This window comes from Hemiscyllium ocellatum, chromosome 1, assembly GCF_020745735.1.
Source record: "Hemiscyllium ocellatum isolate sHemOce1 chromosome 1, sHemOce1.pat.X.cur, whole genome shotgun sequence".
In the NCBI taxonomy this organism is placed as follows: domain Eukaryota; kingdom Metazoa; phylum Chordata; class Chondrichthyes; order Orectolobiformes; family Hemiscylliidae; genus Hemiscyllium; species Hemiscyllium ocellatum.
The window spans coordinates 54,102,717-54,119,718 of record NC_083401.1 but is presented as its reverse complement, the minus strand read 5'-3'; the positions used below and the strand labels follow the sequence as shown (position 1 = coordinate 54,119,718).

The 17,002-nt window shown below is 43.9% G+C and overlaps 1 protein-coding gene across 1 annotated transcript in view; it reads left to right on the top strand.

Moving 5' to 3' along the window:
* The window catches only part of dnai1.2 (dynein, axonemal, intermediate chain 1, paralog 2), a 283,210-nt gene that overhangs the window by 107,803 nt on the left and 158,405 nt on the right, over positions 1 to 17,002 (top strand). The window contains exon 14 of the mRNA XM_060832730.1: positions 16,610 to 16,857. Within this exon, the coding sequence (XP_060688713.1) occupies positions 16,610 to 16,857 (248 nt within the window). The remainder of the gene's footprint in view (positions 1 to 16,609; positions 16,858 to 17,002) is intronic.

The window sequence follows — 17,002 nt, the reverse complement described above, 5'->3', positions numbered from 1 at the left end:
ATGACACAAAGATTGGAGGTGCCGTTGATAGTATCGAGGGCTATTGCAGGCTGCAACGTGAGATATACAGGATGCAGAGCTGGGCTGAGAAATGGCAGATGGAGTTCAACCTGGGTAACTGCAAAGTGATGCATTTTGGAAGGTCAAACCTGAATGCAGGATTAAGATTAGATTAGATTAGATTAGGTTCCCTACAGTGTGGAAACAGGCCCTTCGGCCCAACTAGTCCACACCGACCCTCCGAAGAGTAACCCACCTAGATCCATTTCCCTCTGACTGATGTATCTAACACTACGGGCAATTTAGCATGGCTAATTCACTTGATCTGCACATCTTTGGATTGTGGGAGGAAACTAGAGCACCCGGAGGAAACCCACGCAGACATGGGAAGAATATGCAAACTCCACACAGAAAGTTACCCAAGGCTGGAATTAAGCCTAGGACCCTGGTGCTGTGAGGCAGCAGTGCTAACCACTGAGCCACCGTGCCACCACAGGATTCTTGGCAGTGTAGAGGAACAAAGAGACCTTTGTTTGGTGTTCAAGTGCATCGATCCCCCAAGTGAATAGGATTGTGAAGAAAGCATAAGGTGTTTTGGCTTTCATTAACAGGGGTTCAAGTTTTAAGAGCTGGAGGTTTTGCTGCAGCTGTACAAGACTTTGCTGAGACCTCACTTGGAATATTGTATCCAGTTCTGGTCGCCCTACTATAGGAAAGATATAGAGTGAGAGCGCAAAAAAGGTTTACCAGGATGCTGTCTGGACTGGAGGGCTTGTCTTACGAAGAGAGGTTGACTAAGCTCAGACTTTTCTCTATGGAGAGAAGGAGGAAAAGAAGTGATCTGATCGAGGATTACAAGGTCATGAGAGACTTGGATAAAGTCAGTACCAGAGACTTTTCCCCAGGGCAGGATTGACTGGCACGAGGAGTCACAGTTTTAGGATATTAGGAGGAAGGTATAGCGGGGATGTCAGAGGTAGGTTCTTTACACAGAGAGCTGTGAATGATGGAATGCATTGCCAGCGGTGGTGGTGGAAGCAGTCATTAGGGATATTTAAGCGACTGCTGGACATGCACATGGACAGCAGTAAATTGAAGGGTGCGTAGGTTAAGTTATTTTATTTTAGATGAGGAATAGCCCTTGGCACAACATCTTGGTCTGCAGGGCCTGTTCTGTGCTGTGCTTTTCTATGTTCTATGTTCTATGACTGCTTACAGATTGTGTGCTTTTGAACAAAATAGAATGCATCTGTAAATATAAATCAACAAATGCAAATGCAAAATCACCCCATAGGCTTATACATATGTGCACGCACGTACACACGTGTGTGTGTGTGTGAGAGAGAGAGAGAGAGAGAGCTGGGTATGAGAGAGTTTCTGTGTGAATGTGATCATGTGCAATGACTGTGTGTGTGTATGTGCGTGGCTGTGTGCTTGTGTGTGAGTGTTTGTATGAGAGTACAGTGAGGTTACCAGAAGTGAGACATGAACCCAAGATCCTGGTTGAGGCCATCCTAATGGGTACCGAACTTGCCTGTCAGGTAAGCATTACAGGCTTTAAGTAGACCAGAGTAAAGGGCTGACCACTGCACTAGTCCCCAGTCCAACAGCCATCCAGTCCACTCAGGCCTTTACCCACTGGCCATCCCTGCTCTGCTCGAGCCTCCAGCCACTGGCCAATTCCACATCGCTCAGGCCTCTGGCTCATTAGCCATCCGCACTCCACTCGGACCTCCAGCCCACTGGCTATCCCCACTCTGCTCGAGCCTCTAGCCCACTGGCCGTCCCTGCATTGCTCAGTCCTCCAGTCCACTGGTCGTCCCAGCTTTGCCCGAGCCACCAGCCCACTGGCCGTCCCTGCATTGCTCTGGCCTCCAGCCCACTGACCGTCCCTGCATTGCTCTGGCCTCCAGCCCACTGGCCGTCCCTGCATTGCTCGGGCCTCCAGCCCACTGGTCGTCCCTGCATTGCTCGGGCCTCCAGCCCACTGGCCGTCCCTGCATTGCTCGGACCTCCAGCCCACTGGCCGTCCCTGAATTGCTCAGACCTCCAGCCCACTGGCCGTCCCTGCATTGCTCAGGCCTCCAGCCCACTGGTCGTCCCCGCTCTGCCCGAGCCTCCAGCCCACTGGCCGTCCCTGCATTGCTCAGGCCTCCAGCCCACTGGTCGTCCCTGCTCTGCCCGAGCCTCCAGCCCACTGGCCATCCCCCCTCTGCCCAAAGCACCAGCCCGTTGCCCATCTCCGCATTGCTCAAGCCTTCAGCCCGCTGACCATTCCCACATCGCTCAGGCTTCCAGCCCACTGGCCATCCCCACTCTGCCTGAGCCTCCAGCCCACTAGCCATCCCTGCTCTGCCCGAGCCTCCAGCCCACTAGCCGTCCCTGTATTGCTCGGGCCTCCAGCCCACTGGTCATCCCCGCTCTGCCTGAGCCTCCAGCCTATTGGTAGTCCCTGTATTGCTCTGGCCTCCAGACCACTGGTCATCCCCGCTCTGCCTGAGCCTCCAGCCTACTGGCCGTCCCTGCATTGCTCGGGCTTCCAGCCCACTGTCCTTCCCGCTCCACTCGGGCCTCCAGCCCACTGGTCGTTCCCGCTCTGCCCGAGCCTCCAGCCCACTGGCCGTCCCTGCATTGCTCAGGCCTCCAGCCCACTGGTCGTCCCTGCTCTGCCCGAGCCTCCAGCCCACTGGCCATCCCCCCTCTGCCCAAAACACCAGCCCGTTGCCCATCTCCGCATTGCTCAAGCCTTCAGCCCGCTGACCATTCCCACATCGCTCAGGCTTCCAGCCCACTGGCCATCCCCACTCTGCCTGAGCCTCCAGCCCACTAGCCGTCCCTGCTCTGCCCGAGCCTCCAGCCCACTAGCCGTCCCTGTATTGCTCGGGCCTCCAGCCCACTGGTCATCCCCGCTCTGCCTGAGCCTCCAGCCTATTGGTAGTCCCTGTATTGCTCTGGCCTCCAGACCACTGGTCATCCCCGCTCTGCCTGAGCCTCCAGCCTACTGGCCGTCCCTGCATTGCTCGGGCTTCCAGCTCACTGTCCTTCCCGCTCCACTCGGGCCTCCAGCCCACTGGTCGTTCCCGCTCTGCCCAAGCCTCCAGCCCACTGACCGTCCCTGTATTGCTCGGGCCTCCAGCCCACTGGTCGTCCCCACTCTGCCTGAGCCTCCAGCCCACTGGTAGTCCCTGTATTGCTCTGGCCTCCTGACCACTGGCCATCCCCACTCTGCCTCCAGCCCCTTGGTCGTCCCCGCTCTGCCCGAGCCTCCAGCCCACTGGCCGTCCCTGCATTGCTCTGGCCTCCAGCCCACTGGTGGTCTCCATTCTGCCTGAGCCTCCAGCCCACTGGCCGTCCCCACTCTGCCTGAGCCTCCAGCCCACTGGTCGTCCCCACATTGCTTGGACCTCCAGCCAGCTGGTCAGCCCTGCTCTGCACAAGCCTCCAGCCCACTGTACCTCAGGAGAGAATACCAAGAGGGGAAATGGCACAAAAAGAGAGGAAAACAGGAAATAAACAGAAGGAGCGCAGAAGCTCTGGTTGGACCGTCCGGCTCTGCTGCATCTTGACTGGAGCTAAAGACAAGTCCAGTACCGATTCCAGACTTACAGTGCCAATTTAACTCTAACACTAAACTGCTGAGAAAGTAAACACATGGTCTTCCTTAAAACCAAGCATATGTTTGACTCTGTTATCATAGAATGATTTTGCGCAGAAGGAAGCCATTTAATCATCATGCCTGTGCCTAATCTTTGGTGAAATTATTCGATTAATCCCATTTTCCAGCTTTTGTATCCCCCACCATTCAACTCAATGTTTTGCTCAAAGTAAAGGGTGTTCATGATAGAAAGTGGAAACGATTTTTTAGGGCTACATTGGCTACCAACAATACATACATTCCACAAGGGGGCAGCATGGCAGTGGTCTGACATTAATTCTATTTTCTACTTTGCCATATTATTCATTTTTCTTTTGAATGCTACTATTGCATCTGCTACATTACAACTCATTGTATTAAAAAAAACTTTCCTCGTGGCCTCTGCTTGTTGAGTCACATGGAAATGATCATGTTGAGTCACATGAAAGCCCATCGCCAATATTCATGACCTTGAAGTGACATCATACTGAAATTGAGGGACAGCTGATGAATGCTGATATTTCAAGTATTGGTCACCAAGGCTCCTTTTATTTATGCATGAACAGTCATCATCTTCAGTACTGCTTCATTCAGAGTCAGGTACCAAAGTACCTGAAGAAGGGCTTATGCCCGAAATGTCGATTCTCCTGTTCCTTTGATGCTGCCTGACCTGCTGCGCTTTTCCAGCAATACATTTTTAAGCTCTGATCTCCAGCATCTGCAGTCCTCACTTTCTCCTCAGGTACCAGAGTGTCAGCATCTTTGAAACTCCCTTTTTTATATGTCAGGCAGGGCTCCCTGGGAACATGTTCTATGAGGTCAAGCTGGCTCATTACGATCCCCAAGGGACTGATAAGCAATATCCCAGTGTACTTACATCTACATCCCTCACTACATCCCTCGCCCTCCCTTTATCTTGGAGAGTGTCCTGGGGCATTTTAGTACTGGGTCAGTTTCCTCCAATTTGGCATCCATTACAGGTGACATGTAACACATGGAGACTCGCCTCTTGTGCAGAAGCACATTGGGAGAGGTTCACTGTCTTCTGGCAGCAAAGGCATCAAGTCTACTTCTTCTGAAGACTCGACGATGCTTGACAGACAGCGTGCAGTCACGGGTTCCAGCAGCCTTTCCGACTGCTCCAAGGGGTAGGCCAAGTCTTGCTCTGGCACCATTTGCAAATTCACATTTGCAAGCTCCACATGCTTGTTCAGGACTGTTGCACTCATCCGCACTTTCTACATCACCTTGCATTGACCATGCGTCTTACCCATTTTTGGGCCATTTCTCTGATTCTTAAACCAACTTCATCCCCTGCATCAAACTGTCTCTTGCTTGGCAGAGTCGTTTGTCTGGATTGGCATCTCTAATGCTGTTTCACCTCCCTCCCTCTCTCAAGTCTGAGAAGATCAGACTTAATCTGGTGTGGAGCCTTCTACCCATGAGCAACTCTGCCAGTGCTATCTCTTGGTATCTAGCAAGGCTGTGGGCTTTTTGGTCAAGCCATCCTTCAAAGTTTGGACTGCTTCTTTCTGCCAGACCATTGGATCATGGGTGGTGTTCTTTTATGTCAAATTCCATTCAACTTTAAAAAATACAGTACTCAAATTCCCTGTGGCTAGATGATGGCCTGTTATCTGCAACAGCACCTCTGGGACTGCATGCTTTGAATAACACGTGGTTTTTCAATTGTCATTCTAGTGTTTGACGAATGGATCCTATGCACATCCAACCACTTTGAGTGAATGTCTACAATGACTAAGAACATTGAACCCATAAAAGGACCTGCACAGTTGACATGCAGTCCAGCATATCATTTGCCTTCTTTAAAGCCTGCCACACCTGTAATTTCCCTGTTTTATCTCTCCCTCCTTTTTTAATTGATCGGTTTACATTAGCTACCCTTCAATCTACAGGAACAGTTCCAGAGTCTACAAAATCTTGGAAGCTGACCACCAATGCATCCACTATTTCTATGATCACTTTCTTAAGTACACTGGGATATTGCTTATCACTACCTTGGGAATTAATTGACCTTTCATTCCATCAGTTTCCCCAAAACCATTTCCCTGCTGATACTGATTTGCTTTGATTTCTCCATCTCACTTGGTCCTTGTTCACCAAATTTTTTGTGACATTATTTGTGTCCTGCTTTGTGAAGACAGAACTAAAATATGCATCTAATAGGTCTGTCATCTCTAAGTTCCCCATTATAACTTCCCCTGTATCTGTATGCAAAAGGACTTACATTTGTCTTCACTAATCTTTTTCTCTTCACATACCTATAGAAACTTCTACGATCGATTGAATGTTCCCTGCAAGCTTATTCTGGTATTATTAAGCTGTTAGGACCTGAATAGATTCTTTTAAGATCTGATCAAAATGATTACATGAAGATATGTGCAATTAAATATATAGCTAATTTATTAGTTTAATCTACTTAATATACATTTTAACTATAAGCAAATTGGTGAGGTTAATATACTTTATACATATTTAACTAATGAGTCATATTGCCTTGTCTTCATGCCGGGGACATTGGACGGCTGGCACTTGGAGCTTTATCTCAGATTTCATGGCATTCGCCTCACAAACTCCAGTGTAGGTTCATGGCCCCAGTCTCATGAACCTGATCCGACAGGGAAAGTCCAAGGAGTGGGAAAAAGTGCTTGATATTAATACTGTTCTGGTTACATGCTGTCTCACCATTTTGTAGTACTTTCAGTACTTTTCCAGATATTCTGTTATGCAGAAAACAAGTCGAAAACATTTCCAGGTGACTCTGTGTCAACTACTTAAAAGATGATTTCCACAAACTGTCAAGGTTATGCAGTTACCTCCCAACAAAACAGGCTGCTTTTTCACTAGATCTATTTCTATGATTTTTTTCCACTTTCTTATATGCTCATTGTCATTCTTTTGTTTTTGCTCTTTGCCCCCTCTTTTCTGTCTCTCTCTATAGGTTCATATCCTTCTGCCATTTTAAATAAACTAGTTTAGCTTAGTTTTAGTTTTGGAAACCTAGAGAGTGGAAGTTCTTGAAAGGAGACATGACTTGAAATGAGAATGGGACAATTCAAGGAATAAATGACTTTGGTAGAAAGTTGGTTACTATAACTTCCAGACCAGGAGTGGTTGGTCAGAAATCAGCAGGTTCTGAAAAGACTGAGAAAGTCTAAGGCTTCAGCCTTGTGAACATTCATTTAAGGATACCTCGGAGTTCAAAGCAATGAATTGGGGAAGTTCTGGTGAGTCAAATTTAAAATTTTGAGATAGTGGGGTAGTTTCACTGGATGTAAAATTGTACAGTGATGGTTTTGTGGTATAGATGAGACAGGTTTTTACAATGTTTTATGATTTTCAATTTGTATTCTATGTTTAGATAACTTATTTTATTTTAATATTTTCATTTTGTTCATTAAACTTCTGTTTATTCTGTGATTCTTCATCACTTGGCCTTGCTGTTAACTTTCATCTGTTCTTGCCCCATCTTCAACAAAGAAGCAGCAGCTGTCAGTTTATGCACATTTCTGGGGCTCATGTTGGCTCTTCCTGTCTGAGGCCAAATTGAATTGAGTACACACAAAGAAAACTTTTTCTAAAAAGACTGTGCTTTATTTTCTGATAGAGGAGAAGCGTATATTAATTAATCTCACCTGAAATCTTAAATCATTGCTCATTGGAAACATTAATTACACACAATTACATTATCCAAATATTTGAATGCTTACTTCACCAGAACTTTCTGAAAACAAAATATATATTTTTCAACAGTAACATCTTGCACCAGTGATGTCTGACTTAAATTATATTTTCATCTTTGTTTGGAGAATGATCTCTCAATGTCACAACATATGTTTTGCTAAAACTTGCAGAATATCATAAGAACATAAAAAACGGGAGAGGGAGTAAGCCATCAGGCCCTTCGAGCCTGCTCTGCCATTCAATAAGATCAAGGCTCATCTTTTTGTGAACTCAGCTCCACTTACCCGCCCACACACTATTACCCTTAATTCCTTTACTATTCAAAAATCTATCTCTGCCTTTTCAATTTTTCTTGGCTTGAACTGTTGAAAATCTGGTCCCTCTGCATATAATGATTAAAGTGTGGAACTTGCCACTATTTGAACATTTTCTTTTGCTACACATTTGATATGCAATCATTCTTGAAGAAGTTTTGCAGTGTTTATTTAAGTTTTTTTTTCTTGTACCGAAAATAATTCCAAATCTTTAATAGTGAAATTAGGGACAGAATTTCACTGGGCATCAGATGCCAGGCTATGAGACAGGAGCTGTTGGTAGCTCCCAATGCACTCCTGCTGACAGGTAGGTTTCCAATGCTTGGGACAGCAGAACACATTTGTCTCAAAGTAAATTTGGAAGTCATTTCAAAAAATTAATAGCCCATTGAAAGGCATTTACACAGGCCACTCACAAAGAGTCATAGAGTCATAGAGATGTACAGCATGGAAACAGACCCTTTGGTCCAACCTGTCCACGCCAACCAGATATCCCAACCCAATCTAGTCCCACCTGCCAGCACCCGGTACATATCCTTCTACCTTTGAGCCAGTTCTGTATCCACATGGCTAGTTCTCTCTGTATTCCATGAAATCTAACATTGCTAATCAGTCTCCCATGGGAAACCTTATTGAACACCTTGCTGAAGTCCATATAGATCACATGTACTGCTCTGCCCTCATCAATCTTCTTTGTCACTTCTTCAGAAAACTCAGTCAAGTTTGTGAGACATGATTTCCCACACACAAAGCCATGTTGACTATCCCTAATCAGTCCTTAACTTTCCAAATACATGTACATCGTGTCCCTCAGGATTCCCTCCAACAACTTGCCCACCACTGAGTTCAGGCTCACCGGTCTATAGTTCTCTGGCTTGTCTTTACCGTCCTTCTTAAGCAGTGGCACCACGTTTGCCAACCTCCAGTCTTCCGGCACCTCACCTGTGACTATCGATGATACAAATATCTCAGCAAGAGGCCCAGCAATCACTTTTCTAGCTTCCCACAGAGTTCTTGGGCACACCTGATCAGGTCCTGGGGATTTATCCACTTTTACCTACTTCAAGACATCCAGCACTTCCTCCACTGTAATCTGGACATTTTGCAAGATGTCACCATCTATTTCCCTATGGTCTATATCTTCCATATCCTTTTTCACAGTAAATACTGATGCAAAATATTCATTTAGTATCTCCCCCATTTTCTGTGGCTCCACACAAAGGCTACTTGCTGATCTTTGAGGGGCCCTATTCTCTCCCTAGTTACCCTTTTGTCCTTTAATATATTTGTAAAAACCCTTTGGATTCTCCTTAATTCTATATGTCAATGCTATCTCATGTCCCCTTTTTGCCCTCCTGATTTCCCTCTTAAGTATACTCCTACTTTCTTTATACTGTTCTAAGGATTCACTCAATCTATCCTGTCTGTACCTGACATATGCTTCCTTCTTTTTCTTAACCAAACCGTCAATTTCTGTAGTCATCCAGCATTCCCTATACCTACCAGCCTTCCCTTTCACCCTGACAGGAATATACTTTCTCTGGTTTCTTGTTATCTCATTTCTGAAGGCTTCCCATTTTCCAGCCATCCGTTTACCTGCAAACATCTGCCTCCAATCAGCTTTCGAAAGTTCTTGCCTAATACCGTCAAAATTGGCCTTTCTCCAATTTAGAACTTCAACTTTTAGATCTGGTATATCCTTTTCCATCACTATTTTAAAACGAATAGAATTATGGTCATTGGCCCCAAAGTGCTCCCCCACTGACACCTTAGTCACCTGCCCTGCCTTGTTTCCCAAGAGTAGGTCAAGTTTTGCACCTTCTCTAGTAGGTACATCCACATACTGAATCAGAAAATTGTCTTGTACTCACTTAAGAAATTTCTCTTCATCTAAATCTTTAAACTATGGCAGTCCCAGTCGATATTTGGAAAGTTAAAAACCCCGACCATAACTACCCTATTATTCTTACAGATAGCTGAGATCTCCTTACAAGTTTGTTTCTCCTTACAAGTATGTTGTCAATGGCAGAATGTATGCCCAGCTGTTATGTGAGGAGGCTGCCAGTTGTATGGAATACTACCAGCCATTTGCCAAGGTTGTTGAGATTGGAATTTTAAGTATATTCAAGGCTCACATAGAGTTTTAAACATTCTGGGAATTAAAGGTTGTAAAGAAAGGGCAGTGAAGTGGAGTTGAGGATTATCTGATCAGCCATGATATCATTGAGTGACAGAGCAGACTCAAGAGAAAAATGGCCTGCTTGTGCTTATGGAGTGCATTGAAGCCAAATATTCCAAGGCCTCAAAAGGGGCCTGTTATGGAGTGATATTCCTGTCAAACCCAATACGGACGGATGGACTCAAATCTGTTTCCTGTGCCCTTCCTATTTGGTCGATTGTAAAAATGTTACCTCAGCATGTTCACCACTCTCGGTGGTCTCAAGTGTCAGAGTTCTTGATCATTTGAATGGTCAGCAGAAAGCCAATTTGCCAATCTTGTTAGTTCACAGCTCAGGTCTACAGATCTTAATTGCCTCCTTAAGCCATAAGAGAATAAGACACAGAAGCAAATGTATGGCATTCAGCCCATTGAATCTGCTCTATTATTCAAGAAGATCTCTTACTGATTAAAAATCTGTCTATCTTAGCTTTGAAATACTTAATAATCAAGCCTTGACAGCACTCTGCGATAAAGCATTTCACTGATTCACTATCCTGTGAGGGAAGAAATTCCTTCTCACTTCTCACTTAAATGAGTGAGGCCTTGCTCTGAACTGTGCCACTTAATTTCATACTCTTTGACAAGGGGAAACAACCTATTTGTATCTAGCCTGTCAAGTCACGTACGTCTCTGGTATGTCTCAGTAAAGTATCCTTGCATTCTATTCAACCTGTCCTCACAATCGTGCTAAACCTAGGATCAACTTAGTGAATGTATGTTGGACTGTCTCTAATGTCAGTACACCTTTCCTTTGAATATGGGATCAAACTGTTCATAGTAGTCAATGTGTGTTCTAACTAATGTCTTGCATAGTTTTAGCAAGACTCTCTATTGTTATAATTATTCCCTTTAAAATAAAGGCCAATTTTTAATTTGTATAACAAAGAACAGATTTGGTATCCTCTCCTTTAGTATTGAGTACAGGAGTTGGGAGGTCATTTTGTGGCTGTACAGGACATTGAATAGGCCACTGTTGGAATATTGCGTGCAATTCTGCTTTCCTTCCTTTTGGAAAGGTGTTGTGAAACTTGAAAGGGTTCAGAAAAGATTTACAAGAATGTTGCCAGGGTTGGAGGATTTGAGCTACAGGGAGAGGTTGAATATTTGAACTATCAGGAGCGTTGGAGGCTGAGGGGGGTGACCTTATAGAGGTTTATACAATCATGAGGCGCATGGATAGGATAAATAGACAAAGTCTTTTCTCTGGGGTAGGTGAGTCCAGAATTAGAGAGCATAGGTTTCGGGTGAGAGGGGAAAGAAATAAAAGAAACCTAAGGGACAACTTTTTCATGCAGAGGGTGGTACATGTATGGAATGAGCTGCCAGAAGAAGTGATGGAGGCTGGTACAATTACAACATTTGAAAGGCATCTGGATGGATATATGAATAAGAAGGGTTTGGAGGGATATGGGCCTGGTGCTGGCAGGTGGGACTAGATTGGGTTGGGGTATTTGGTTGACATGGACAGGTTAGACTGAAGGGTCTGTTTCCATGCTGTACAACTCTATGACTCCATGACTCTCTGGCTGTCTTACCTGCTGAACATTTATGCTCGATTTTTGTGATTCACATGGACCTCTAACTCTCTCGGTGTTGAGCTTGCCGCAGTCTTTCTTCATTCAAATAATATTCAGCTCCATTATTCTTCCTACCAAAGTGCATAAGCTCACATTTTTCCATATTATATTTCATCTGCAAGGCATTTGCCCACTCACCTAACCTATCTATATCTTCCTGTAGATTTCTTATGTCATCCTCATGACTTGATCTCTCATCTATTTTCATGTCATAGTTAAATTGATGCTATAGTACATTAACTTCCCTTATCCAAGGAATGAATGTATATTGTAAATAGTTGTAGCCCCACTCAAGAAAGCACAACAATGCTTCCACTTCCTCAGAAGGCTAAGGAAATTTAGCATGTCCATAATGACTCTTTCAGATTTTTATAGATGTAGCCTAGAAAGCATCTTATCTAAATGTATCATAGCTTGGTACTGCTCTGCCTAAGACAAGAAATTGCAGAGAATTATGAATATAATCCAGTCCATCATGCAAATCAGCCTTCAATCTATTGACTCCGTCTATATACAATGCTGCATTGGGAAAGGAACCATTAAAATCAAAGATCCGTCCCACCCCGATTGTGCCGTCTTCCATCAGGCAGAAGATACAAAAGTTTGAAAACATGTACCAACAGATTCAAAGAACAAAGAACAATACAGCACAGGAACAGGCCCATCGACTCACCAAGCCTGCGCCAATATATTTTGCCCTTCTATACTAAAATTGTCTTCACTTACATCCGTATCCCTCTATTCCCCTTCTCTTCATTTGTTCATCCAGGTGCTTGTTGAATGCGGCTATTGTATCTGTTTCCACCACTTTTTCTGCCAACGTGTTCCAGGCACTCACTGCCCTTTTTGTAAAAAATGTGTCTTGCACATTTCTTTTAAACTTGTCCCTTAGCACCTTGAACCTGTGTCCACTGGTAATTGACCTCTCCACCCTGGGAAAAAGCTTCTTACTTTCCACTCTATCCATACCATTCACAACTTCTTTCTGGTCACCCCTCAATCTCCTGCCTTCCACTGAAAACAAACCCAGTCCATCCAACCTCTCTTCATAGCTAAAATCTCCCATACCAATCAACATCCTAGAGTGGTACTGGAAAAGCACAGCAGTCAGGCAGCATCCGAAGAACAGGAAAATCGACGTTTCAGGCAAAACTATATGCAATATTCCAAGTGTGGCCTAACTGAGGTTCTATACAGCTGCAGCATAACTTGTCTATCTTTATATTCAGTGCTCCTTCCAAAGAAAGCAAGCATGCCATAAGCCATCTTTACTACTTTATCTACCTGTGCTGCCACCTTCAGTGATCTATAGACCTGCACACCCTGATCCCTCTGCATATCAATACTCTTAAAGGTTCAGCAATTCAATCTATAATTTCCACCTTCCAAAATGCATCACCCACATTTATCCAGATTAAACTCTATCTGCCATTTTTCTGCCCATGCCTCCAACTGATCTATATCCTGCTGTATCCTCTGACAATCCTCCTCACTACCAAGAACTCCACCAATTGTTGTATTATCTGCAAACTTAGTAAATAGACCATCTTTTATGTAGATCATGAGCAACAGAGGTACCAGCACTGATTCCTGTAGAACACCACTAGTTACAATTCTCCATTCCCAAAAGTGTCCTTCCATTGCTGGCCTCCGTCTCCTATAACTAAGCCAGTTCAATGTCCATCTTGCCAGCTTACCTCTGATACCATTTGATTTAATCTTTTGTACCAGTCTGCCATGAGAGATCTTGTCAAAGGCTTCACTGAAGTCCATGTAGACAACATCAACCGCTTTAATCTCATCAAATATCTTCGTCACCTCCTCAAAAAACTTGATCAAGTTAGTGAGGCATGACCTCCACCACATAAAACCATGCTATTTCTAATAAGTCCATTTGCTTCTCAGTGCGTAGAGATCTTGGTCTATAAGAATCTTTTCCAAAAATTTCCCTAACCCACCAAGTGAGTCACACAGGCCTGTAATTTCAGGAACAGATTCAAGAACAGATTCCCCACTGTTACCAATTTTTGAATGAACCTCTCAAATAATAAAGGAGGTAAAAACAGTGACTGCAGATGCTGGAAACCAGATTCTGGATTAGTGGTGCTGGAAGAGCACAGCAGTTCAGGCAGCATCCAAGGAGCAGCGGAATCGACGTTTCGGGCAAAAGCCCTTCATCAGGAATCTTCTGGATTAGTGGTGCTGGAAGAGCACAGCAGTTCAGGCAGCATCCAAGGAGCAGCGAAATCGACGTTTCAGGCAAAAGCCCTTCATCAGGATTCCTGATGAAGGGCTTTTGCCCGAAACGTCGATTTCACTGCTCCTTGGATGCTGCCTGAACTGCTGTGCTCTCTCAAATAATAAAGTTGATCTTTCTCTGTACCTTCTCTGTAGCTGGAACACTATATTCTACATTATGTTCTATTACCCTGATGTACTTATGTATGATATAATTTGCCAGGATAGCACGCAAAACAATACTTTTCACTATATCTCAACAGGTGACAATAATAAATCAAATCAAATCACATCACCAGTTACAGGTTGCCATAGTGGAAAAAGCTTCCCCAACATTATCCTAACTCTGTCTTCCATTAGGTAACCAAATCTCAATCCTTGCTAACATACTGCTCCAACATTTAAAATTAATTTTTTCTATTTTTTTTCTTCAATGCTTTTCATTGTTCATCAACTGTCTTTGCTGCCAATCTGCTTTTCAACGCAGCCAAATCTTTGTACTTACTGTTGATTAAGTTTCGTACAATTATTTCCAACCAAAATTTTTCACTCACAAACTGAGTTTTTAATTCTACCTTGTAATGGTGACTGCTTCTGAGATCATTTATTAAAGGGGTCTCATGATGCATTACAAGGTGCAAACTACCATGATCTCAGGTTGGGCACTCAACATATTGTTCTAGGAAACTGTCTTGAATACACTCTATGAATTCTTCCTGATAACTAGTTCTGATTTTCACAATCTACATAAAGGTTAAAGTCATCCATGATTAATGTATTGTCTTTTTAATGTGCCCTTTTTTTTGTACTCCAGTAAAGCTAATGTTAGGTAATCTATAGGCTGCTTCTAACAGTATCTTCATGGTTTCACACTCCACTGATTTTTTTTTGTCTTCTCATCCAAAATCATTTCTTGCTGTTGCATTTTTAAGACTTATTCTTTTGTTGGATAAGGGCATCACTGGCTGACCATAAATGTTTCATCTCATACTAACAAAGCTACACCATCATACTGGAGAAAGTGAGGACTGCAGATGCTGGAGATCAGAGCTGAAAATGTGTTGCTGGAAAAGCGCAGCAGGTCAGGCAGCATCCAAAGAGCAGGAGAATTGATGTTACGGGCATGAGCCTGAAGAAGGGCTCATGCCCGAAACGTCGATTCTCCTGCTGTTTGGATGCTGCCTGACCTGCTGTGCTTTTTCAGCAACACATTTTCAGCTACACCATCATACAGTCCACACTTCCTGTCCTTTTAAAAAATTCCATACACATAAATATTTAGTTACCAGCTTTGTTTTCCTTTATATTAGAATTAGCATTTTTGTCACATGTACTCACATGAGTACAGTGAAAATTTACAACTCGCCACTTACGGCGCCATCTTTGGTACAAAAGTACCTAGGTACAAATTCTGCCGTTCAAGTACTTTGGGGAAAAAAATAGAAAAATAAAGAAATAAGAAGTCCAGCTTTGCAGATTATAGGAATAAATTAGAAGACAGAAAAATTTAAAAAAAATTAAAACAATGGTCGTTCCAATCCAGTCTATGTTGGTACCTAGCATCCAGTCAGCAGTGAGCTTTGACTCCAGACTGTGCTCAAGGCCAGGAGACCACTCAAGATCAGACCATGCTGGGCCACTGAAAGACCATCATGCAGAGTTGGGAAGATGCCATGAGGGGCTGTGAGATGCCAGGTCAGGCTGGGAGGATGCCCTGTCAGGTTGGGAGGATGTCATGTCAAGCCAGGAGGCTGCCATGCTGGCTCTGTGCTGAATCTGAGATTCTGCCATGTCAGGCGAAGAGGAAGCCACGCTGGGCCAAAGAATTGCCCTGTCAGGCAGGAAGATGCCTCACCAGGTTGGGAGACTGCCATGCTGGGTCTGTGCTGAGGCCAGGAGTCCACGGCCGAAAGTTCAAGTCTGTGCCGAGGCATGTAGTCTCAGGCTGAGAAGAAAGAAGAAAAAGAATAGAGAAAGAAAAGAGAGAGAAGAAAAGGAACGGACAGAGCAGATGAGCTCTGGCTGAAGTGAGCTACTCTGCCACCACCCATGTAACCATACAAGTGAGCTTTAAAGTCATACACATTAACCTCCATTTGTGTTGTTAACTCATTTATTTTGATCTGAAGACTATGTTCATTTATATAAACATCCATAGTTTTGTCTTTTTTACCATTTTCCCTATTGATCCTATTTGCTACCTTGTTTAAAATGTTTGTATACTTTGTCCCTTCCTGCCCCACACTTGAGTGTTATGACCTCAAGGTAATGATGCCATATTATTTTTCCTTTGGAAGTCTTTAGAACCATAGAATAGAATCCCTACAGTGTGGAAGCAGACCATTTGGCATAACATGTCCACACTGACCCTCTGAAGAGTATCCCACCCAAACCCATTCCGTTACATTTCCCCTGACTTATGCATCTAACCTACACATCCCTGAACGCTATAAGCATTTTAGCATGGCCGATTCACCTAATCTGCACATCGTTGGACTGTGGGAGGAAACTGGAGCACCTGGAAGAAACCCACACCAACGCGGGGAGCATATGCAAACTCCACACAGACAGTCACCTGAGGCTGAAATTGAACCCGGTTCCCTGGTGATGTGAGGCAGCAATGCTAACCACTGAGCTACAATGCCTTTGTTTGCTTGTTCTAGAGTTCTACTCCCCTCTATTTAGTTAAAGCTTCTTCTGTTCTCCTAGTTCCTTGATTCTCATGGCAACATTGTGGAGATGTCCTACTCCCACCTGACCCTGCTTCCCATCCATGTCTGCTGGTCACCCATATCCAACCCAATGGCAGGATCTCCACTGTTTTGAAAAAGAATCCTGCCCTTAATATCTGTAAATAAGTTTGTTTATCTTCTACTTTGGTTCATGAAATATTAATTATTGTTTTCTACCTCACTCTTAGATGATTTTATGAAACAGAACCGTGGCATGCTTCTCGTATTCTCACTGAAAAATCCAACCTACCCTGAATACCAATACAGTTCAGACAGCAGTGTCTTATGCCTGGATTTCCACAATATGTATCCTCATCTGATAGCTGTTGGCTTTTATGATGGTTGTGTTGCTGTCTATAATATCATGGAAAATGCTACAGGACCTACTTACAAGAGTTCACCTAAATCAGGCAAGCACACTGATCCTGTTTGGCAGGTTAGTATTGTAAATGAGGTATTTCAAATAGGATTTACAACTTTTGGAGAAATATTATTTCTATTTATTTATTGAAATATTTGAATTCTATTTATTTATTGAAATATTTCAAAATGCAAATGTCTGTGTCTCCAGATAGCTTAAT